General features: G+C 39.1%; 1 protein-coding gene across 1 annotated transcript; it reads right to left on the bottom strand.

Annotated features, from left to right (window-relative positions):
• Positions 1-170: 170 nt before the first annotated feature.
• On the bottom strand, positions 171-24,068 carry LOC130215496 (uncharacterized). The gene is made up of 10 exons (XM_056447311.1): positions 23,571-24,068; positions 22,290-22,604; positions 21,268-21,387; positions 20,986-21,030; positions 18,921-19,235; positions 9,622-9,927; positions 7,054-7,362; positions 6,330-6,635; positions 5,053-5,367; positions 171-438 (listed from the first exon to the last, which is right to left on the bottom strand). Exons 1-10 carry the CDS (start codon positions 23,611-23,613, stop codon positions 377-379), a joined length of 2,136 nt encoding a protein of 711 aa, XP_056303286.1. The 5' UTR covers positions 23,614-24,068; the 3' UTR covers positions 171-376.
• Between the last annotated feature and the right edge of the window lie 2,141 nt (positions 24,069-26,209).

The following is a 26,209-nucleotide window of genomic DNA, read 5'->3' on the forward strand; positions in this document are numbered from 1 at the left end:
TAGTCAAAATATCTAAAAATTTTTAAATCGAGAATTTTTTTCTAGACAAGCAACACATATTGTCTTGTTTTAATAAATAATGTGTCAAAATTAAGTGAGTTTCTCCTTAAAAGCAATATAATAAACTACATAATAATAATTTAGCTTGTTTTAAGATAAAAAAACTCACTTTATTTTTACATTATTTCTTAAAACAAGACTAGAAAGTCTAGTCTAGAAAACGCTTCTCCATTTAAGATTTTTTAGGATATTTGCACTAGAAAAAAACATCAAGGAAGAGCACTTTTTCCAGTCTATCATAAAGATTTCAAAGCATATCTAAAGCTTTCAAAACGTCAACAGGTTTTCAGGAAGGTCCGTTTAACTCACAGATTACTCAGATTTCTCCATGTGGCATCTGTATATTTACTGATTCAGTCGGTGTGTTTCTGGAGTCATCTGGAAGAAAAAAACAGACAAAAAGAGAAAAGATCTTCATCTATTCTGTTGTTGTACATAATCAAAATCATTTCTAACATCTGATAGAGAGAATCAAAATGACCAATTTTCTACATTAAACTTTGTCACATTTGTGGGTAACACTTTAGTTTGAGTCATAATTCATATTATTAATTACTGGCTTATTATCAGCCTATTATTAAGATATTAACTGTTCAGTACTAGTCATAAAGTATGATCTTATTATGCAGCCCTAGTTCTAACCAAAAACTATACCTTACTATTAATAAAAAGCTAATTAGTCGTTTATTAAGATAGTAGTGTTAGCTAATGGTTTGTTCACAACATGAATTGTAACTTAAATTAAAGTGTTACCCATTTGTGTTCTTTTTGTTTTTACTGGAGTAAATTTGTGTCAGGTAATTTTTACTTATTCAAGCGTTTGATTATTATATTTCATCCACCACTGCTAATAAATGATAGTAGACCACAAACCCTCTTAATTTGACAATTTATAAGTTATCTTTTTTTTAGTAACACTTCATAACTGCACATTATGACTCATTTATTAAGCATTAGCAATTATTTCATTTATTATTTGTTAAGTATTAACTCTACATTAGTGGATGTTAGTAAGCAGTTTATAAATAAAGCTACACATGCTGTATTGTTGACCTTTAGGTACATGTGTAATGTGCTTAATAATTGTGTTTTCATACTTTGTTAATGATTCATTTTTCATTGCTAAATTGCTTTATTAACTCAACTTCACCCAGTTTTGTGACCGAATCTAAAGTGAGGACTATTTATGCTTTGTAAATCCTTCATAAATGACAATTAAATGCTCAGTTTCAATTTAGTATCAAATGAACAATAAGTCTTTGCCATCTTATCTAAAAAAAAATAAAACTACTGTAATGTTTAAGCATTCCTGAATGACAGGAGTGACAAAATACAACATAAAGTTGGATAAAACGACAGCAATATAATAATTAACAATATATTATGATAAAATATTTCAATGTAATTTAGCGACGTTTAATCTCTACAGTCATTATATTTTAGATAAGATTGCAAAGATTTATTTTTCATTTGATATGATTCATTTGAAGTCATTTGTTTGTTTTTACCTGTTTCGAATATTCTGAGCATTTATTTGTCATTTATAAGGGATTCACAAAGCATAAATAGTCCTCGGCGACACGATAGCTCAGTGGTTAGCACTGTCGCCTCACAGCAAGAAGATTGCTGTTTCAAGTCCCGGCTGTGTGGAGATTGCATGTTCTTCCCGTGTTGGCGTGGCGCAGATTGTCATTTCAAGGCCTTAGTTGAGGAAATGTGTTAGAAAAATTGTATTTTAGCATTTAAAAAAAAAACTGATAATATATTTGGGTGTAATTTTAAAGTTAACTAGATATTAAAGTTTGAGGACAAACTTTATGGTGGCTTGAAAAGCCGAGTCTAAAAGTTTGAAGTCGTTTTAAAGTGTAAATAACTGAAGCAGTTTTTATGAAGTTTGAAACAGTCGGCATAGATAAGTACATATATGTTAGCATGTTTCTAGGTTGTTGCTAGGCAGTTGCTAAAGTATTCTAAGTGGTTGCTGGGCAGTTGCTAACATCAATTAGCATGATTCTAGATTTAATTAGCATGTTACTAGCATTTTTCTAGCATGAATTAGCATGTTACTAGCATGAATTAGCATGTTACTAGCATGAATTAGCAAGTAACTAGCATGATTCTAACATAAATTAGCATGTAACTAGCATGATTCTACCATGAATTACCATGATTCTAGCATGAATTAGCATGTAACTAGCATAATTCTAGCATGAATTAGAATTTAACTAGCATGATTATAGCATGGATTAGCATGTATTAGCATGTTGTTAGCATGATTCTAGCATGAATTAGCATGTTTCTAGCATAGTTCTAGCATGTTACTAGCATGATTCTAGCATGAATTAGCATGTTACTAGCATGATTCTAGCATGAATTAGCATGTTACTAGCATGATTCTAGCATGGATTAGCATGTAACTAGCATGATTCTAGCATGAATTAGCATGTTACTAGCATGTTTCTAGCATGAATTAGCATGTTATTAGCATGTTTCTAGCACGAATTAGCATGTTACTAGCATGTTTCTAGCACGAATTAGCATGTTACTAGCATGTTTCTAGCATGAATTAGCATGTTACTAACATGTTTCTAGCATTAATTAGCATGTTACTAGCATGATTCTAGCATGAATTAGCATGTTTCTAGCATGAATTAGCATGTTATTAGCATGATTCTAGCATGAATTAGCATGTTACTAGCATGATTCTAGCATGAATTAGCATGTTACTAGCATGTTTCTAGCATGAATTAGCATGTTACTAGCATTAATTAGCATGAATTAGCATGTTACTAGCATGTTTCTAGCATTAATTAGCATGTTACTAGCATGTTTCTAGCATGTTATTAGCATGATTCTAGCATGAATTAGCATGTTTCTAGCATGAATTAGCATGTTATTAGCATGATTCTAGCATGAATTAGCATGTTACTAGCATGATTCTAGCATGAATTAGCATGTTACTAACATGTTTCTAGCATGAATTAGCATGTTACTAGCATGATTCTAGCATGAATTAGCATGTGACTAACATGTTTCTAGCATGAATTAGCATGTTACTAGCATGATTCTAGCATGAATTAGCATGTTACTAGCATAATTCTAGCATGAATTAGCATGTTATTAGCATGATTCTAGCATGAATTAGCATGTTACTAGCATGATTCTAGCATGAATTAGCATGTTACTAGCATGATTCTAGCATGGATTAGCATGTAACTAGCATGATTCTAGCATGAATTAGCATGTTACTAGCATGTTTCTAGCATGAATTAGCATGTTATTAGCATGATCCTAGCACGAATTAGCATGTTACTAGCATGTTTCTAGCATGAATTAGCATGTTACTAGAGTGTTTCTAGCATGAATTAGCATGTTACTAACATGTTTCTAGCATTAATTAGCATGTTACTAGCATGATTCTAGCATGAATTAGCATGTTTCTAGCATGAATTAGCATGTTATTAGCATGATTCTAGCATGAATTAGCATGTTACTAGCATGATTCTAGCATGAATTAGCATGTTACTAGCATGTTTCTAGCATGAATTAGCATGTTTCTAGCATTAATTAGCATGTTACTAGCATGTTTCTAGCATTAATTAGCATGTTACTAGCATGATTCTAGCATGAATTAGCATGTTTCTAGCATGAATTAGCATGTTATTAGCATGATTCTAGCATGAATTAGCATGTTACTAGCATGATTCTAGCATGAATTAGCATGTTACTAGCATGTTTCTAGCATGAATTAGCATGTTTCTAGCATTAATTAGCATGTTACTAGCATGTTTCTAGCATGAATTAGCATGTTATTAGCATGATTCTAGCATGAATTAGCATGATTCTAGCATGAATTAGCATGTTACTAGCATGATTCTAGCATGAATTAGCATGTTACTAGCATGATTCTAGCATGAATTAGCATGTTATTAGCATGATTCTAGCATGGATTAGCATGTTACTAGCATGATTCTAGCATGAATTAGCATGTTACTAGCATGTTTCTAGCATGAATTAGCATGTTACTAGCATGATTCTAGCATGTTACTAGCATGTTTCTAGCATGAATTAGCATGTTACTAGCATGTTTCTAGCATGAATTAGCATGTAACTAGCATGATTCTAGCATTAATTAGCATGTAACTAGCATGTTACTAGCATGATTCTAGCATGAATCAGCTTGTTTCTAGCATGAATTAGCATGTTGTTAGCATGATTCTAGCATGAATTAGCATGTTACTAGCATGACCAGCATGTCACTATCGTGTTGCTAGCACCTTTCTAGCAAGATTAGCATGTCAGTAGGATGTTAAAACTGTTAGCGTGTGTTAGAATAGCTAGTCACAGTCTCTGGGACAGTTGCTAGGGTGCTGAAATTGGTTGCTAGGGAGTGGCTAGTAAGTTTAAAGGTAATCAGTGATTGGCTGCTGGCTAGACTGAGTTGAATGAGGCCAGACTCTAGTCTGTAGGACAGTCTGATGCAGAGTTATGAGCTCACAAAGGTTGATCCAATGTTAAGTAAATGGGAGTCTTTTACAATGGAAGTCTATGGGACAGTTGCTAGGGTGCTGTAAGTGGTTGCTAGGGAGTGGCTAGTAAGTTAAAAAGTCATCAGTTATTGGCTGCTGGCTAGACTGAGTTAAATGAGTCCAGTTAGAAGTCTGTAGGACAGTCTGATGCAGAGTTATGAGCTCACAAAGTTTGACCCAATGTTAAGTCAATGGGACTTTTGGGATTTTTCTGGGTCGTTTTTCGGAAAACCCAAGGTCGGATCAGTTAGAAAAGATATAGCAACCCGAGTCAGACCAGTTTGAAGGTTTGACGAAAGTTTGAAGTATGTAGCTTGAAAGGCCTAGGAGGAGATACACTTAGAAATTAGTCTCAGAAGAATAAGAAGAAGAAGAAGAAGAAGAAGAAGAATAATAATAAGTTTAAGATAGATAACAGTATGCTGGCTTTTCAAGCCACCATAATTAGAGTTAAGTTACCCACCAGAAACTGTAACATTGACATCCAAGCGAATGTGTTTCTTGCGTCTATTCCAGAAGTTCAGCTGATAAACTCCAGAGTCACTTCTTCTGGTGTTTTTCACGGTCAGAGATGCGGTTTGATGGTGCAGCTCCAGCCTGCCTTTGAATCTCCAATTACTCTTGTATAAAGTCTTACTGACGTCTCCGTTCATTCCAGATGCTAGCGTCACACCTTCAAATGTCCACTGCAGCTTCTCATCTCGCTCTACATTAAAATTAGTGATCAAAATTAAGCTTTCTCCCGCCATCACAGACACAGTGTTTGAAACAGATTCACCTGGAAAACAGAGTAAGTTACTCAGACTCAGATAAAAGTAAAGTTATACTATCTGTTTGCATAGGACTGCGTGTCCTTCAGTATTTCTCTTTTCCAGTATTTTCAAAAACATGCATTTAAAAAAACATAGTGTGAACGTGAAAGTGTAAACTATAAATTCACTTAGGACACACTTTATTTTGATGGTCTGTTTGTTGAATTAAATTACATAGCATTTACATGACAACTAATTCTAATTAGATTTTAAGATAAAAACTTAACTTTGGATAAAAGCGTCTGCTAAATGACTAAATGTAATGTAAATGTAAGTAGAATGTTAGGTTGGGGTTAGGGTTAAGGTTATGTTTAGGCTTAGTTTAAGTTAACATGTACCTACTTGCAAAGTTTCTTACAGTCAGTTAAATGTCTGTTGAAGGAGCATATCAACTGATATTAAGCAGACAGTCTACTAACTCAAGTGGACCATCCAATAAAGTGTTGCATGCACTTAGCTTATCATCTAATATCATAAAAAGTGTCTTCATAATATGCATTTTTATTTTAAATGTCAAGGCTCATTGTTTGTTCTGTTCAGTGATTCACCATTAGGGGCTATCTGAGGAAACCCTCATGATTCATGCAGATTTTAGGATACACATCGCCCCTAGTGGGGAATCATTGATTTTTCGAAATGTTATAATATAATGAAGCCCTGTTTACTGAAATGATGTAACCTTGCCAATATGATATGCACTCCGCTCAGTTCATTCCACTGTGGCGACCCCTAATAAATCTGTGACTAAGCAGAAGGAAAGTGAGTGAGAGAAGTAACGAGACTAAAAGCTAATTTCTTTACACATAATTAGACCTATAGATTAATTACCAATTAGTTGTTGGCTACTAATAATATTCTTGTTTTTCAGGTTGTAAAACTAATTCATATGCCCTTATTGTATTTCAAAAGTAAAGTCCATTAAACTCACCAAACACAAAGACTCTGAATGTGCTGTACGTGGGCTTTTTGCTGCTGATTATGTGTAGTTTATAAGCTCCGGAGTGTTCGCTTGTAATGTTTCTGACGGTCAGAGATCCAGTCATCTTGTCCAGCAGCAGTTTGTTTCTGAATCTCTCGTCGGCTTCAGTAAATGTGGTCTCTGTGGTTTCTCCATTCATTTGAGCTATGAGGTTGTTTTCGTCTCCAAACATCCACAGGATCAGATCATCTCTTTGTAATTCAGCATGTACATTCAGAGTGACGTTGTTTCCCTCCTTTCCTAATATCATACTCGCTTAGAAACAACAAAAATTTAATGAAAAATTAGATCAAGTCACAATGTAAGACTTAATGTTGACTGTAAAAGACTGTAGGTAATAATACTGAACCACTGTGATGACAGACTTTGGGTAAAGCATTTAAAAAAAAAGCAAAATGACATTTTAGATCATTTATAAAGTGGTCGGTCTGCTGATTTGTCCATTATAGTGGTCCCATCGTGCCATTTATCTTATCACATGATTTGTTAAAACAAAATCACATACATATTTGATGCATATACTAAGCGCATGCATGTTTTCATCATAGTTAATGCACATGGTTTCTTTTTGGAAAAAAAATTATTTCTATTCAATTTCCCACATAAATTTATGCACAGACATTTTTCAGAGACATCATCTCTGGATGTAGTTTGAGCTAAATCCCAGACTCACCTCTGACAATAACAAAGAACCGTTTTTCCAATGGCCCTTTGCTGCTGTTGATCTTCAGTGTATAAAATCCAGCATGTTCAGGTCTGGTGTTCTTGATGGTCAGAGATCCAGTCTTGTCATCCACCATCAGTCTTCCTCTGAATCTCCCATCAGCTGTATAATATTTAAGAATCTCCCAGCTCCCTTCCTTAATTTCAGCTATAAGAGCATTTTCTTCTCCGCACAGCCACTGTATCTGATCTGTTTTACCAATTTCAACATGAACCTTTAGCGTCACAGGGTTTCCCTCTGTCACTGACACTTTGTTGACTGTCAGAAAAAAAAGAAATGAGATCCTCAATCACTTTACAAGGGAAAAAAAACTAAATCCAAGTGAATTAATAATGTGATGAAGCCTATTATAATACAGTTAGATTTAGGGCTGCACGATTAATCAAAAAAAGATCACGATCTCGATTCGACCCTACACACGATCTTAATTCAGCTTTTCTACGATTCAGCCAATTATATTTTCAAGGTCAGGAGAGAAGCAAGGCAGTCGCACGGGTCTTCACAGCAACATTGACACCTTCGAATGGTGTTAAAAGTGTCACATATTGTATTTATAAGGTATAATTCACCCAAAAATGTCATTTCTGTCTTCATGTAACGATGTATTCACAGTCGCAAAATCACACGTGAGCTGACCGCAAGGTGTTTGTTTACTACCGAGAACGTGTGCGTGCACACCAATCACGCCTACTTCAGTGAACAGAACCTGCATAGGCTGTGGATAACAGGTAATAAAGTTGTAAACAACGTTCAGTTTGTTGCACAGAGCGATCGTTTGAGGGCCGTGCGGGAGGTTTGATTTGCATGTATGTGTTTTTTTCTCATAGTGACGGAAGCCATGAGCCGCACTCGGAAGTGCACACATCATTTAAATGATCATATCGCATTTTACAGTTATGATTATGACAAGCATTTGATGTTTTTTTTTTTCTTTCATAGCTAACACATAGTGTTTTGCATGAAAATAAATGTTTACTTTCAGTATAACAACCCTGGCCTATATAATGTTGAATACAATGCAAGAAGGAATCTGATAATTGCACAATTCTAATTTTACCAGTGAAAACAAATGGTCTAATAATGTTGTCAATGACAAATGACAAGAACATGTCTCAAACATAAAAAATCTACTTCAGAATTATGAATAGTTATATTCTGATGTCATCATTTCACTGTGAAATAACAAACAGGACATATTGAAAGTCTGTTCAAGTCCACCTATCAGGGTTCTGCCACTCTGGTCTTGTAAATTCTTGTTTTGGTGGCAGAGTCCGGACATTAGCTCTCTCTTGTCCTGTTGTGCTCGGCTCGAGTTTTCTTGGGTCGAGCACTTGTTTTGTCATTGTGTGTCTCTGGGTGCGCGTCGTCATCGGTGCGCGCTGACCGTGCGCGCTCCCGCTTGATGCGTGCGCGGGGTCTGCACGTCCTTGGGACGCGCGCTCTTGTACTCGTGTTTGTGTTTTGTTCTGTCAGCATCGCGCTGTTTCATTCTCAGCGTCTCCGTCCAGTTGGTTTCGGTTTTGGTTGGCGCTGAGATGAAACATGCGCGTTGCATTTGTGTGCCCTGCTGAAAAATCCAGCTTAAACCAGCCTAGGCTTGTTGGCTGGTTTTAGCTGGTTGACCAGCCTGGTTTTAGAGGGGTTTTGGCCATTTCCAGGTTTAAGCTGACCAGCCTGGTTTAAGCTGGACATAGCTGGCTTTGGCTGGGCTCCCAGCCTGCCTAGGCTGGTCAAGCTGGTTTTAGCTGGTCATCTCCCAGCCTGACCAACTAAGACCAGGCTGGAAATAGCTGGAAACCAGCCTGGAAATGGCCAAAACCCCTCTAAAACCAGGCTGGTCAACCAGCTAAAATCAGCCAACCAGCCTAGGCTGGTTTAAGCTGGATTTTTCAGCAGGGTGAGCGCACGGTAAGGTGTTTTCACCTTTCGTGTGCTCGTGCCTTGCGTCGGTTGTCAAAGCACGTGGCTCTATGTTTACATTGTGGTCGCGTGCTTCAGTGTTGTTTGTCTTGTCATTCGAACATGCAGTTGTGTTCTAGTCTTGTTTTATGTGAGCACATGGCTTGTTAACCCATTATTAGTTAATTATGTTCATCTGTTTGTGTGTTAATTTACTCCTGCTTATATTCTCCTCATGTCTGCTGTCATGTGCCAGTTCGTCATCGTATGTTGCCTCATTGTATGTTACCTTGTCGTGTGTCTGTTCCAGTCCTGATCCCTGCCAGCCTGGCCAGTCAAGTTTGGTCTATTTGTTTTGTTAATGTTCCAAATAACTCTGGGTTTAAGTGCAAAATAAATTAATCTGTGAAATCATAAGAATTTTTAAGCTTTCTCAATTAAGCAAAGCCAGAAGGGAACATTTATGACTTACTAAAACAGACACATAGGCATTACTTTTTCATTAGTGATACAAATCCCACAAAATATTGAGTCAGTTGATATTACTACACACACAGATTGTAACAGCAAGATAATAATACATTGCATGGAGGCATTTCAAAGCATCAACATACTCACAGTTTACCAGCACTTTAAAGGTTTTGCTTGAGGTTATCTTGCTGTTGTTGCTGATCTGTAGTTTGTACAGTCCTGTGTGATTGTTTTTGAAGTTTGTGATGGTCAAAGATCCAGTGTTCTTGTCGAGGTTCAGACTTTTAAATCTCGCATCAGGAAAGGCGACTGTATTTGTGGTCTTTTCCAATTGAGCTATGAGACTGTCTTCATCTCCAAACATCCACAGGATCAGATCATCGTTCTGTATTTCAGTGCCAGTTTCTAAAGTGACAGAACTTCCCTCTGACACTGACATCAAAAATTCTTTATCTGTGACAGAAGCACATAGAAACAGGGAAACACAAAAGAAAGTTCATTCAGATGCTCTTTACTGAACAAAAACAATGAGTTGATTTAATCAGTTTTGTGGTAGTTTAAACAATGATCAAATGAAGCGTTACAGGTCAGTGATATTAGAATAAGATGCATCATAAAAAAGACAAATGTCATTTAAAAATGGAAAGAATTACAATTTCATGAAGCTAACGACAAAATCACATTAAACTATGGAGAAATATAAAACATTTATTTAAAGTTGTTCAAATGTACCGTACATACAGTGTTTGTGAAGGAAATATGCTGGGTTGTTTTAACCTAACGTTGGCTCAAATATGGACAAACTTAGTGGTTGTGTTTGGTTATATTTAATCCAACATTGGGTTACTACAACCAATAATTTGTGTGTGTGTGTGTGTGTGTGTGTGTGTAGGAAAAATTTTTATGGCTATAGAAATTGTAGTATAACTGAAGCCATTATGAAAACTCTTTAGCATGACAAATTCCCCTGTCTTCAAATAAGCAAAAGTGAAAAGGATTTTATATCAGTATCATATAAGTATCAACATTAAAGGCAAGTCCCTTGTGACGTCACCCAGTTAATCTCAGATTTTGACAGAGTCAGAATTTAAATATTTTGAATTTGCTGTAGATACTTCAGGGATTTAAAACATCAGTAAGGATGAAATGAAACTTCTAAGAATTCTCCAGAACATTGAGGGCCGATGCAAGAATGGTCTGAAGAACAAGCTATGCCACTTTGGCTGGCTCACCCTTCCTCTGTCTACTCCTTTTCACAGCACTTATTTTTAGCAGCAAAAAAGTGGCTCTTTAAGCAGACAGATGCATCACTCGTGCGCACACGTAAAGCACGCATCTACTGCTGACATAGAGACATCATACTGCAAACTCAACATCACTCTGAAATTCTTTCTGAAAGACCAACATAGCCTTGTATGCAAGAAAAGAAAAGATTGTTTCTGAAAGGGCTTCTGCCAGAAATGCAGAATCAAAACTTTTCTAAACCCTGAATCAATATCGGAATTACTTTTGCACATGGTAAATGACGTTATGCAGTTCAAAACAACTATCAGAAGAGTGAAACCACGGCTGAAGTATTTCTTTTTGACAGGTATGTTTGAAATATATTTTAGCCACGCAAAGCTTATGTAGACTGTTCTTGTTTATGTATGGGCTTATATGCACAGAAGTGTTGTTCAGCCACTGAAAACGTCCGGCAAAAGATTGGCTATTTTCAAGTTTATGCAGTACCTTTTACAGCATCGATAACATGGTCGGTCAACTACTCATAGTTGTATGAAATTCACTCGTTGGCTTGGTAATGTAAACAAGTGTAATTTAAAAAGATGAGCAGATATTTCTGTTTTTAGCACTGCTTTATTCTGATAACATTTTTGTTTAGTTAGTAACAAAACATAAGTAAATGTGCTCTTCCACCCAACCAGCTTTTCTGAGGTGAAGTTTTATTTATATTCACACATTTGTTCATTTTTGAACAGTGACAGCCTGTGACACAGTTTTGTGGAAATATAATTCCTGCACCCGCTGGCCTGTCAACAACTACGCTTGATAAAGTGCGTGTGTCCATAGTTTTCTAACTGGTGAATGACATGATCTAGTTTTATATCTAATCAGTGTCTTCGTGAGTTTATGACTTAAGGAAGTGTGGTTTTAGACGGCAGGGGAGGATCATAAAATTTCTAAGCTATTATGCTAATGCTAGCATTCTGGCAGATCACCTACTGCACCTTTAAGAGAGATTGGGAATCAGAACTGGTTTTATTGGGAGTGCTGTTAATTCATCATCTAGCTGTGCTAGACTCTCTTTTATACAATTTAAGGTCTTTCAAAGACTACACTGTAGCAACGAAAGACTCGCAAAACTCTATCCTGACAAAATTGACAGTGAATGTAACAGGTGTTCACAGACTTGCAATGTTATCCTCATGTTCTCATCTGTCAGTCTCAATTGTAATTCTGACAATTATTTTTCAAAGCAGTCACAGGAATATTAGACATAAATCTAAATGCAAATCATCATATTGCTATTTTTGGTAAACCCCCAGATGATAATCATACCACAAGAATTCAGAGTATTGTTATATGTCGATCTTATAGCTGGTATAGAAGAATCCTCTTATTGTGGATATTCCATCAACCACCTTTATTAAAATCCTGGCTACTTGTATGTTTAAACCAGGGGTCACCAATCTCGGTCCTGGAGGGCCGGTGTCCCTCCAGGGTTTAGCTCCAACTTGCCTCAAAACACCTGCCTGGGTGTTTCAAGTATACCTAGTAAGACCTTGATTAGCTTGTTCAGGTGTGTTTGATTAGAGTTGGAGCTAACATCTGCAGGACACAAGTTTCCTCCAGGAACAAGTTTGGTGACCCCTGGTTTAAACCATTTAATCTTAGCCTATGAACTGAGCTGCCAATCACAGTACTTTTATATTTCAAGGCATGTGATTAACTGTTTGCTCCCGATGTCCTGCCTTTATGTGCACAACACCCATGGACTCAGGTACAAAGTTTGAGTTAATAAAGAAAGTTTACAGTGCATCTGGAAATTATTCATAACGCTTCACTTTTTCTACATTTGTAATGTTATAGTCTTATTCCAAAATGGATTAAATTCATTTATTTCCTCAAAAGTCTACACACAATACCCCATAATGACAATGTGAGAAAAGAGTTTTTGAAATTGTTGAAAATTTATTACAAATAAAAAACCTGAAAAATCACATGTACGTACTGTAAGTATTCACAGCCTTTGCTCAATACTTTGTTGATGCACCTTTGGCAGCAATTAAAGCCTCAAGTCTTTTTGAATATGATGCCACAAGATTGGCACACCTGTTTTTTGAATTTTTGCCCATTCCTCTTTGCAGTACCTCTCAAGCTCTATCAGGTTGGATGGGAAGCGACGGTGTACAGCCATTTTCAGATCTCTCCTGAGATGTTCAATAGGATTTGGGTCTGGGCTCTGGCTGGGCCACTCAAGGACATTCACAGAGTTGTTGTGAAGCCACTCCATTGATATTTTGGCGGATGAACTGTTGCCCCAGTCTGAGGTCAAGAGCACTCTGAAGCAGGTTTTCATTCAGGATGTCTCTGTACATTGCTGCATTCATCTTTCCCTCTATCCTGACTAGTCTTCCTGTTACGTCTTCTGAAAAACATCCCCACAGCATGATGCTGCCACCACTATGCTTCACTGTAGGAATGGTATTAGCCTGGTGATGACTGGTGCCTGGTTTTCTCCAAACATAAAGCCTGGCATTCACTCCAAAGAGTTCAATCTTAGTCTCATCGGACCAGAGAATTTTTGTTACGTTACAAAACGAAATAATTATTGTTATTTTATAATATATATACCATGTACATATTGTTATGAAGCGGACAGGAGACAGAGGTAAGGAAACGTTAGGGTGTTTATTAAATGACAACAAGGAGCACATGAAGGATAGCCAGGAGGATCAGGAATGATGTTGGGGTCTTTTCCTCCGTGGCTGGGTAACAGGAATACACGAGGATGGACAGCACACACCAGATACAGCTGACAGAGGATGACACAGACTTGGAAGGACTGGAAGACAGGACGATTCGGGAGGACCAGGAAGACTAGGAGGAATACAAAGAGAACAGGTAAGTAAATCGTTGTTTTAGCTGAGGATGACTACGCTGAGTGGTCGCTCAGTTGTCCGCTTTCGTCGAGACGAGCCCGGACAATGAGCGACTGGAGTGCTGTGCTTTTATCTGGTGCTCGTGAATGTGATGCAGCTGTGTGCTCATTAGAAGTCAGGTGATGGTGATCTTCGTGAGTGGGGGTCGTGAGAGCCTGACCAATCCATGACAGTACCCCCCTCCCCAGGGCCCGCTCCTGAGGGCCGACACCTCCGACGCCGTGGTGGTCTCCCTCTGCCTCTAGGCGCTGGGAACTCAGGGTGGCTCTCATGAAACTCCACCATGAGACTAGGATCGAGAATATCAGCTCTGGGAACCCATGTCCTTTCTTCGGGGCCGTACCCTTCCCAGTCCACCAGGTACTCCAACTGGCCACCACGACGTCGGGAACGCAAGATCTCCTTCACTGCGTAGACGGCTCCTTCTTCTAGGAGCAGTGGAGGAGGGGGTTCCTCTTCGTGGTCAGGCTCTGTGGAGGGAAGAACAGGATCGTGATAGGGTTTCAGGAGTGATACGTGGAATGTAGGGTGAATACGGTAGTGAGAGGGTAATTGTAGTTTGTAGGTGACGGGGTTAACCTGTTCCACGATGGTGAAGGGACCAACAAATCGGGGACTTAACTTGCGAGAGGGCAGTCGCATGCGTATGTCCCGGGTGGATAGCCACACCTTTTGTCCGGGTGTGTATCTGGGTTCTTCAGACCTTCTCCTATCGGCGGTTACCTTGCTTCGACGGACTGCCCTCTGCAGATGTTGATGAGCCTCGTCCCAGACTCTCTCGCTCTCCCGGAACCAGTGATCCACTGCGGGGACATCAGATGGTTCGCCATCCCAGGGAAAGAGCGGTGGTTGGAAGCCCAGGACGCACTGGAATGGCGTGAGTCCGGTGGAGGGTTGCCGCAGTGAATTTTGGGCATATTCTGCCCAGCCCAAATACTGGCTCCAGGAGTTCTGGTGACCACTGCAGAAGGTCCTCAGGAACCGTCCCACCTCCTGAATCTTCCTCTCTGTCTGCCCGTTGGTTTGGGGATGATATCCAGAAGAGAGGCTGACGGCCACACCTAGGAGCTTGAAGAAGGCTTTCCATAGACGTGAGATGAACTGTGGACCTCTGTCCGACACAATATCTTCTGGAATACCAAATGACCTGAAGACTTGATTAAAGATATTGTCGGCAGTTTCAAAGGCTGTGGGAAGACCTTTCAGAGGGATTAGTTTGACAAACTTTGAGAATCTATCTACTATGACTAGAATACAGGTATTACCTTCTGACGAAGGGAGGTCAGTGATAAAGTCCACTCCTAGGTGTGACCAGGGACGGTTCGGAATCGGCAAGGGATGGAGCTTTCCAGCGGGTAGATGACGTGGGCTCTTGGATTGGGCACAGTCCTTACAGCCCTGAACATATTGCCTCACATCCCTTGCCATGTTTGGCCACCAGAATCGTTGGGATACTAGCGAGAGAGTATTGTTGATCCCTGGATGTCCAGTGCCTAGCGAGGTATGTAAGGAGTGGATCAGATCTACCCGGTGTTCAGGTGGTATGAACTGCCGATGAGGAGGGCATCCCGGCGGAGCAGGGGCTTCCGGAGTGGCAACGACTGGAGGAGCGTTCCAGGTGATCGGACAAATGGAGATGTGTTCGGGAAGAATCTTCGTTGGGAGTTCTTCATGATCGTGATGCTCGTGTAAACGAGAGAGAGCGTCTGCTCTTAGATTCTTGGGTCCTGGACGATAGGAAATGGAGAAATCAAAACGTGAGAAGAAAAGTGACCATCTGGCTTGACGTGGACATAGTCTCTTGGCCTCTTTGATGTATTGGAGGTTTTTGTGATCTGTGATCACCTGGAACGGATGTTTGGCTCCCTCCAACCAGTGACGCCACTCCTCCAAGGCTAGCTTGATTGCTAGAAGCTCCCTGTCTCCTATGCTGTAATTCTGCTCCGCCGGGCTCAACTTCCGAGAGAAATAGGCACAGGGATGCAGTCGGGGCGGTGTATCATGATGTTGAGATAATACTGCCCCGACGCCGGTGGTGGATGCGTCCACTTCCACCACGAAAGGAAGATTTGGGTCAGGATGAGTCAGGAGTGGGGCCCTTGTGAACTCCTTCTTAAGAAGGCGGAAGGCTGCGGCTGCTTCTTTGGTCCACTCCAGTCCTTTGGGTTTACCCTTGAGGAGATTAGTGAGAGGTGATGTAATCCTGCTGTAGTCCTTGATAAACCGTCTATAAAAGTTAGCAAACCCAAGAAACCTCTGGAGCTCCTTAATGGAAGTGGGTTCTGACCAGGATAGAACAGCCTCAATTTTCTTCCCATCCATACGTATACCGGTTTGGTCAATGATGTATCCCAAGAAATGAATCGACTTCTGGTGGAATGAGCATTTCTCCGCTTTGAGGTAGAGGTGATGTTCTCTCAATGTGTGTAGGACCTCCGCAACGTGTTGGCGATGTTCGGCCTCACTCCGGGAGTAAATGAGGATGTCATCTATGTACACTATTACACAGTGGTGAAGAAACTCCCGGAGGACTTCATGAATGAAGTTTTGGAATACGGAGGGGGCATTGACCAGACCGTAAGGCATGACCTCATATTCATAGTGGCCAGTAGGGGTCACGAATGCTGTCTTCCATTGGTCCCCCTCACGTATTCTTATCAGATTATACGCGCTGCGGAGGTCCAATTTAGTGAAGACTTTAGCTTCTCGGAGCTGTTCCAAAGCGGCTGGTACCAGAGGAAGGGGATATCGGTATTTTACTGTACCGTTATTTAGGACCCTGTAGTCGATGCATGGACGCAGCCCTCCGTCCTTCTTGGCCACAAAGAAGAAGCTTGAGGCGGCTGGTGATTTTGAGTGACGTATGTACCCCTGACTCAGAGCCTCCCTTATGTAATCTTCCATTGCCTGATTCTCTGGAAGCGAGAGCGGGTAGATCCTACCTCTTGGCAACTGGGCATCTGGAACTAGGTCGATCGCGCAGTCCCATGGCCGATGCGGCGGTAGCTGGGAAGCTCTCTTGGGGCAGAAGACATCTTGAAAGGAGCTGTACTCCTTAGGAATGTGGATAGACTGCTTCTCAGGAGGGCTCTCGACCGATGTTGCAAACAAAGAAATGGGGTTCCGACCTTGAAGAGGGAGATTTGGAAAACAGGCAGGTGTACATCCAGATCCCCATTTCTTTATCTCTCCTGTGCCCCAAGAGATGATGGGATCGTGCTTCACCAGCCACGGGCGCCCTAGAATGATGTCCATATTTGCACCCTCCAGAACCAGAAATTGAATCCTCTCTTGATGTAACAACCCCACTTGAAGAAGGATGTCTTCGCATTGTCGATGGATACGGGTCGAAGATCGAGTGCACTGGGTTATCGGTTGTATCTGGTATATGTGCGAGGACGCCTCAGTACGGAGGTGGAGTTGACGACAGAGGGATTGGGAGATGAAGTTCCCTGCTGACCCGGAGTCGATGAGGGCTGTGACAAGGAGAGAAATAGAGGCAGTAGTTATTTGTACGGTGGTAGTAAGTGGTTTACATTGTTCAATATTCGTACTGAATACACTCACTGAAGTCCGAATGGGACGAAGGGGACACTCCATACGGGTGTGTCCACTGACACCGCAGTATAGACACAGACCCCGGGTCAGCCTCCTCTGTCGTTCCGCTGATGTCAGTCTTCCAGACTCTATTATCATGGGTTCTGGTTCTGGAGAGGCTGTTGACTCAGGCGATTGGAGGAGTGCAGACGAGGGGGTGATGGTGTCCTGTTGATAGGAACGGAGACGATCGGAACATCGGAGAGAATGTTGGATGAATCTCTCCAGACCCATTGTATCATCTAATGTGGCCAGTTGGATTCGGAGAGTGGGTTCCAAGCCGAGCCGGTACGTGGTCAACAACGATCTCTCATTCCATCCACTTGCAGCTGCTAGAGTGCGAAACCGGAGAGCATATTCCTGTGTAGATAGAGTACCTTGCTTTAGATGATACAGCTGCTCTCCAGCGGCTACTTCCCCATCAGAACGTCCAAACACCTCTTTGAAATACTCCGTGAAGGTAGTGATGGAATTCATGACCGGCCCGGCTTGGTTCCAGATCGTCTCAGCCCATTTAAGTGCAGGTCCAGAGAGCAGAGATACGATGTAGGCGATCTTCGACTTATCTGTGGGATATAGAGAAGGTTGCATTTCGAATATGAGGGAACATTGTAACAGAAAACCATTGCACTCCCCCGCTCCGCCTGAGTAGGGCGCTGGTCGGGCCATGGGACTGGAAGGAAGGGCCGAAGAAGAAACTGTGGAGGCGGAAGTGCTCGGTGCTGGTGGTGCGTTGGAAAGTGGAGCTGGTGGCTGTAGAATCCGCTTCAACTGGTCCACCAGCTCTTGTAAGTGATCGGGGGTGCTCATGTTGTCGTCGTTATAGGTCCGGGCTTCTGTTATGAAGCGGACAGGAGACAGAGGTAAGGAAACGTTAGGGTGTTTATTAAATGACAACAAGGAGCACATGAAGGATAGCCAGGAGGATCAGGAATGATGTTGGGGTCTTTTCCTCCGTGGCTGGGTAACAGGAATACACGAGGATGGACAGCACACACCAGATACAGCTGACAGAGGATGACACAGACTTGGAAGGACTGGAAGACAGGACGATTCGGGAGGACCAGGAAGACTAGGAGGAATACAAAGAGAACAGGTAAGTAAATCGTTTGTTTTAGCTGAGGATGACTACGCTGAGTGGTCGCTCAGTTGTCCGCTTTCGTCGAGACGAGCCCGGACAATGAGCGACTGGAGTGCTGTGCTTTTATCTGGTGCTCGTGAATGTGATGCAGCTGTGTGCTCATTAGAAGTCAGGTGATGGTGATCTTCGTGAGTGGGGGTCGTGAGAGCCTGACCAATCCATGACACATATATTAATGTACATTTTCAGGTTTTTTATTTCTAATTTCAATTTAATTTAATTTAATTTAATTTAAATTTTAAAAAAACATTTTCACATTGTCATTTTGGGGTATTGTGTGTAGAATTGAGGAAATGAACGAATTTAATCCATTTTGGAATAAGGCTGTAACACAAAAAAATGTCGAAAAAGTGAAGCACTATGAATACTTTCAGGATGCACTGTATAATCAGGGTCATGGTAAAAATAAAACCTGATCGCACTGGTTTGGTTTAGTAAACTCAAAACTAATCCTATAATCCTGAGTTTGTTTAGCCATCATCATGGAACAGGCAGCTGCTCTTCACTTCAACGCTGACTTTCATTTAAAGACTTGAGATACTCACGTATGAGAGTAAGAATGAATGTTTGGTATGAGGTCCCTGTGCTGCTGATGATCTTCAGTCTATAGACTCCAACATGTTCACTTGCTGTATTTGTTATTGTTACAGATCCAGTCGTAGAGTCCAACATCAGTCTGTCTCTGAATCTCCCATCAGCACCATCACCTGTGGACATCTCTCTGGCATTTCCATTGACTCCAACAATAAGAGTCTCTTGCGGTCCAAACGTCCACAGTATCTGATCGTCTCTCTCAATTACAGCATCAGGCTTTAAAGTGACAGATTCTCTCTCCTTCACAGACACTATCTTCGCCTCATCTGTCACAGCAGCACAAAAACATAGTGATGTGGATATTATAAATTAATCTTATTTAGTATTTGATTAAATGTTAATGAACTTAATCTAATAACCAATAATGCTACATGAACTGACTTGTTAGTAGAAATGCAGGCATTCCCATTCTCCTGTTTTACAGTGCTGTTGATGTCAGGCCAAACTCTGGGTTGAGGACACAAACACAGTTTATTGCAAAGATAATAATGTAATGCAGGCTAACAAAAACACAAGACATCAGAAGGACAAACGAGAAAAAAAAACAAGAAATAACCAAGGTGAGCAGGCTAAGCAGACCAACAAGCCAAATACATCAAAGCAAACTAGGTCCAAAACTGCAAATCATTATTGCATGACTCGAGCCATTAAAATACATGAATTTCATAGCACTGCGCTTTCTGTGTCCAGTGTAAAAGTCATTTTACATTGTGTGATTACTATGCTGAAGGGAGAATAAAATAAACACGTTGAACACCATTTAATAGCCTTTTATTTTCAACCCATATTTCCCCCCTTTTTTTTTTTTTGGCCCGAAAATGAATTTTTTGCCAAACATCAGTACATCCCTGAAGCACAACAAATACAAATGCAAAAAAAGACAGCACAAGCGAAAACTAATGAGCAACCCAAAAAACAGCTGGTGTTGATAAGACATGGGAAATGCAGTTCAAGAGCAGACAACCAGAACACAGTGTCCTCTAGTCTAGTAGACATAAAAGGGTAAAACCAGCAATGACTGTGACAGTTAATTAATAAGATGATTAAAACCACATACATCACATATAAACAATGAATCCTAAAACTCAAAAAGTGCGTACTGAGTTAAAAGACATTTTATCAAGACTTTCATCAGCCGTCTTGGTGAACTTCTACCGCTGCACAATAGAAAGCATCCTGACCAACTGCGTCACGGCCTGGTATGGAAGCTGCTCTGTTGCTGAGTGTAAGGCACTGCAGCGGGTGGTGAAAACTGCCCAACGCATCACAGGGACTACACTGCCAGCCATAGAGGATATCCAGAAAAAAACACTGTATTCTTAAGGACACCTCTCACCCTGCTCACAGACTGTTTTCTCTCCTGCCTTCCGGCAGGCGCTTCAGGCTCCCCCGGACAAAAACCAGCAGACTGAGGAACAGCTTTTTCCCCAGAGCTGTCTTCCTTCTGAACTCTGCCCCTCACTGACTCTTTTGAAGAAAGAAGAAGAGCCAAACTGGAAAAATGGTTTCAGATTGATCCTCCAACAAGGACTCAATGGACAGGAATTGTAAAGGAAATACACTGTTTGGAGAGACTGACGTTTAACTGAAGACTTGGTTCAAAAAAGTGCAATAAGTATTGGCAAAAACAGACAGAGTACGTCTTTGTAAACAGTAAGTGATAATGTGCTTCAAATGACTTGATTTTGTAACCCCTATGACAACTGCTTTGCCCCCATCCACCCCCTCCTTTTATTTTATTGGTAATTATTTTCTTCTTCCTCTTGTTTTTCCCCCCTAAATTAATAAAGTATTTAAAAAACACAGAGTGGCTCAAACAAAAAAGATGCATCATCAAATTTACACAAACTAATCAAACACAAATATGATTTTGTTAATATCATGCAGGTCAACAGTGGACAAACACAGACTTCAGTTATTGCTACTCTAAACCAATTTCAACAGAGCTTGTGTTAAAATGGCTTATATGCTGACTAACAATGTTAAAACTCTACAATGGCATATTTTAATACTTACACAACTGACATTGTTGAACAGAGAACTCTCCTTTTTGCGCCTCCTCTGTTTAGCAGCACATAAAAACAAAAGTTTAATAAGTACTTGTAAAATTGAATCAATCAAGCAGGTCCTTTTTTAAGCATACAATATACTGTAGCTTTGGACAAAATAAAGTAGCTGCTTTAAAAACACTTGATTTATGAAATTAATAAATTATTAGACTCGACATCATAACCATTAACTATATATGGAAAAATGCATTATACATTTAACACTCTTCTGTAGCACTACATCACTCACTTTTAGGAAGAAATTTGTGGCGATGGTAAAACACAAAAGCTGCTGCTCCTGCAAACACCAGCAGAAGAACGATGACAGATATTCCTGCCGCAGCACCTGGAGATAAACCTGAATCTGGAACTGATCAAGAAAAACAGTCAGGAATGAACACCATAAACATCCACTACTGTAGATCTGGTAGGTTAATGTGTGTTAATGATCTTTGATTAATTACTTATAATGATTAAATCATGTAATTAAGAATACATTTGATATTTATGAACAAATTATTGGCCATCTTGGAATGGTCAATTTGTTTTCCTTCATTGTAATTGTGATTTAAGATTGCCCTCTGTTTGCAGAGGCTGTAGATTAAAGGTAATAATGATAAATATTGTTCAGTTTCTTAACCTTTTCACTGGTAAGTTTAGAACGTCTCTCTGAGTGAGGTGTGAGTTTCAGAACTTAAACTGTATTCCATTTTGGTTTCCATGGTGACTCATCAAGCTTTTGGAATTCTGTTACATTCTAATTTCTGTACATTCTAAATCCATCGTGTGTGATGATTCTGCCAGGGGCTCAGAAATAACAATCCCACATGTGGAAGCCATCACTGCTCAAATGGTAAAGCAGACTGATTGACTTTATAAGATGAGTATTAACTGAACTGTGAAGTACTGACTTGACTGCCATTTTACAAATCATCAAATATCATGGCTTCAGGTAAATCTGATATAATAGTTTTACATTTGATAATTAAAGTATTGCATTTGTTCAGCAAAATTAACAACGGAAGTTAAATCTGATACATACATGCAGAAATCTACAGCTGATGTACATTGACTAACGCTCAAGTGTTAACAAAAACACCTGTTGTGGCCTTTTATGGCGGTCTATGTATAAAATCCTACAGAAACACAACAGCAAATTGTGAAGCAAATTCTGTCACCTGTTATATTATATAGCTGTAACTCTGTAAGAGTGTTAAAACAGTATAACTCACTGGTCAGAGTTCAGAGAACAAAAAATAAATACATCCTCACCATTGACAGTAACATTAAATAACCACTTTGAAGTCCCAGTGTTGTGGTTGATCTCTGCTTTATAAAGTCCAGTGTCTTTGGTTTTGATGTCCATGATGGTCAGAGATCCAGTCTGACTGTTCAGCTTCAGTCTGTTGAATCTCTCAGTGTCATTGAGATACGTGGTCTTGTTGTTATTGAATTCAGCAATGCGTAAAGTTTCAAACCTCCACATTATTCGAGTGCTTTCTCTTATATCAATAATATCAGTGTTAAGAGTCACAGTCTGTCCCTCCATCACTGATATTGGCACATTAATTTCAGCACCAAACACACCTGCAGAACAAACAGAAACAGCATCTCAGAGACTGAAACACTGCTGAGAATGTTAGTGAGAAATCATTTAAAGGGAGAAAATTTTTTGTGCCTTGTGAAAATAATTAACTATTTTAATCATTCTGCTGTAAAATAAAGAACAATCCGTCTGCCTGATAAAGTAGGCTCCCAAACAAATAATCCATATACGTTGAGAAATTGTACACTTGGCTTTCTTTATTTTTATCCTTCATGAAAACAGCTTATGAATTGTAATCAGTTCCTGATCCCAAATTAGGCTGCATGACAAAATCTGTGGTCATTTATATACTGTAATCCATTAATTACACATTTATAGTAACGCTGTCTGACTACTTTTAATTACTTTTGTGTAAACTTAAATTTTGAAGTACAATAATCTCATACTAGTTTAATAGATGCAAGAAAAAAAAATATTTTAATTATCAGCAACAAGTTAAATTAACATTTAAAACCTCAACACTGCCAATACAAAGAATCATGAAGAAGAAGAATGCATGTATATAAGCATCAGGTAATTATGACATAATAAATGTTAATAAGAAAATAATAAATGAAGAGATTATGAAAAGCATTACCTGCGTAATTGTGTGTATTAAATATAAATAATCGTATTATATATATATATATATATATATATATATATATATATATATATATATATATATATATATATATATATATATATATATATATATATATATTCTTTTTTAAGTTAAAGTAGTTAATTACAAGTTGTTGTTTTTTTTTTTTTTTTTTTTTTTTTGATTATGCAATGTAGATGACATTCTAACTCTATAGGCCACCTCGAGTTACTTCCCCTTCAGGCAAGACAGCATGGGGTGCAGGGAAATTTGGCAAAAAAAATACTGTTACCCATGTTGGTTTAAACGCTGTGTGTGAAACCGAAAGCAGGCCTAAAAATGAAAGAAGAAACCACACACTTACCGCATGTTGATAGAAACAGAATGATCCCTAAAATGATCTTCATATTCTTGCAGTTTCCAGCTAAATCTAATTCCTAAAATAGCCTTAGTGGGTTTCTGAGGCACACCCAGCGCGTTTTCTGAAAGAAACAACAAATCTGGAGATCTGTGAAAATTACTAAATAAATCAATATGATGACGGAATATGTTTGTTTACAATTCGAGTCTTTTATTTTCGAGTCTCCTGCAAGGCGTAAAACTGTTGTCCAATTTGTTTGGACGAATTGTTTTTGTGAACCGGTTCTTTAAAGTAAACTTCTTAACGGTTCACCAAAACGGACTGAATCGTTCAAACCCGTTCGCGTCAATCAATACTGATCCTAAAGTTTCTCTCTTTGGGCCAGTTTGTGTCTGACAGTCACTTTGACTCAGAAAAGAAACAGTATCCCAGAGAATATACAAATCTAACCTAAAGTAAGACACGCCACGCAGAGAGAATGAACTGATCCATTTCATTCGGACTGGGGATACGGGGCATGCCCCAAAAAAACATGCAACAGCTGACATGTAACACTGCCTGAGGGGCGGACCAGGAGGCGTGCGAGAGGGGCAACATTATGAAGCTGCAGGCCCGGAGACCCAACCGCACGCTCAGACCTGCACGCTCAGACGGCTAGACCTGCACTTCCAGACCTTCTAGTGCCACCTGCTGTTTGAAAGATCGACTGACCTGAAATCAGCTGCTTTTAAATTGTAACTAAAACTATTTTTTTCTACTATAAAATATTACGCTATGATTAAATACATTATTATATGAAGTATTAAACATACTAGATTTTGATTTAATGCATTAATTCTGTTGTATTTTTATTAATTGTATTTGTAAATAGATATTGTTCAGTTACTTCAATATATATATATTTTTTAATCATTTATCACCGTTTCGTATTGAGTTGAGGGAATAAATATCATCTTCATATACAACAAATTTCCTAACATACAATAAACTATAGTACTCTGAGTAATTTTTCACAACAAACTTTATTTTTGTATAATTTTCATTAGGTTCTGCAAATCATTAAGCTGTAAAAAATGCAGAGAAAAATTGTGAAAAATAATAATTGGATTAAAGATAATGTTTTTACGTAGAAAATAACATCAAATAAAATAAATGCTTTACATTCTTGTTAGGGAGATTTTTCATTTCTAGAGCAAAAAACAGTTGAAATATCTGCAGCATTTGGTGCACTGTGTTAGTGTTGGCTTTCAATTGTAATATCTATCTGGGAAAAAAATTCACAAGTCACAAACAAATTATTTTTGCTTTAACCTTAGAGAGCTCATATTGTAAATTCTATGCAGATTAACTGATATTTTGACGTCCAAAAACTTATTTGTAATCATTAAAGAACTTATTAATAATTGTTAAACTGTTATTGTGTTACTGTCATTGTCTGTGCAAACACTTTCAGATAGAAAATACAGTAATATGTACAGTAGAAATACATAGCACTAAAATATCTTTCAAATAATTATTGCGTTATATATTAAACATTTTATTTTAACCTTTTTACTTTAACGTTTATTTTGCCAGAAAACATTGCTAGAAAAGTCTCCCAATAACACCGAAAATAAGAGCAAGCTGTAAATATCATAGAATAATGCTATTTTTTGGCAAAAATTTTGATCAAATCAAACACTAAAAATTATTGTTTGTTAGCGTAATATTTTATTTCATTTATTTCACATATTTCACTTTCAGGAATCGCTTTAAAAATCAATAACCTTACTGGCGTGTGTCTGATGTTGCTACTTGCTAGGAAGTGCTTGTCTGAGCGTGCAGTAGGGTCTCTGTACCTGCCGCTTTACCCAACCCAACAGCAGGTGGCACTGTCTGAGAAAATGATAGGTCTGGAAGTCCAGGTCTGAGCGTGCGGTTGGGTCTCGGGGCCCGGGAGGGGGGTGGTTTCCCGATGCCAGAGCTAAATTTCACAGCTATCTGTCGTGTGCATTTATCCGGCAATTTTACTTTCTGTTTCTCTTCATGGTTCTTTAAATAGCCTGTGTGAAAAACGGGACAAACACAAGTGACAAAAACTTTTGATATTTTGTATCTAATAAAAAGTATCAAAAGCACTGGCAAAATAGGAGGATTTTTTACAACTCAAAAATCAAATGAACAAATGAAATCAAACAACAAATGAAACTATACTGCCTTTGCGAAGATGAACATTTGAGATGCATTTTGTGATTTTAGTGCACATGACTACATAACTACATAGTAACTAGCCCAAAATCATGCGTAGAGCTTGAAGTAGTGTATGCCTAAATTTGTTGTCACAGACACTAGCTGTGCCCTTAAATTAACACGTATGACCATCCTTTCTGCCTCTGTGTGTGCGTGTGTATGCTGTTGTGTCCCATCTTCAGTCTATCTCTCCTGATTATTTCATTGTCTACATAGGTTTAGTTTGGGTTCTGTCCTCATACTGTCACGAGCAATGAAGAGGTGAACTCAAATGCAGAAAAACAAAGTCTTTATTTAAGGAGCGGGTCTCAGGAAAAGTAACAAAACCAAGGTAACCCAGTTGGGTGAACGCTGAGGGTGCGTCAAGGACAAAACCCAGAACAACAGGACGCTCGCTCACTGGCAGTCCTGGA

This window comes from Danio aesculapii, chromosome 22, assembly GCF_903798145.1.
Source record: "Danio aesculapii chromosome 22, fDanAes4.1, whole genome shotgun sequence".
NCBI lineage: Eukaryota > Metazoa > Chordata > Actinopteri > Cypriniformes > Danionidae > Danio > Danio aesculapii.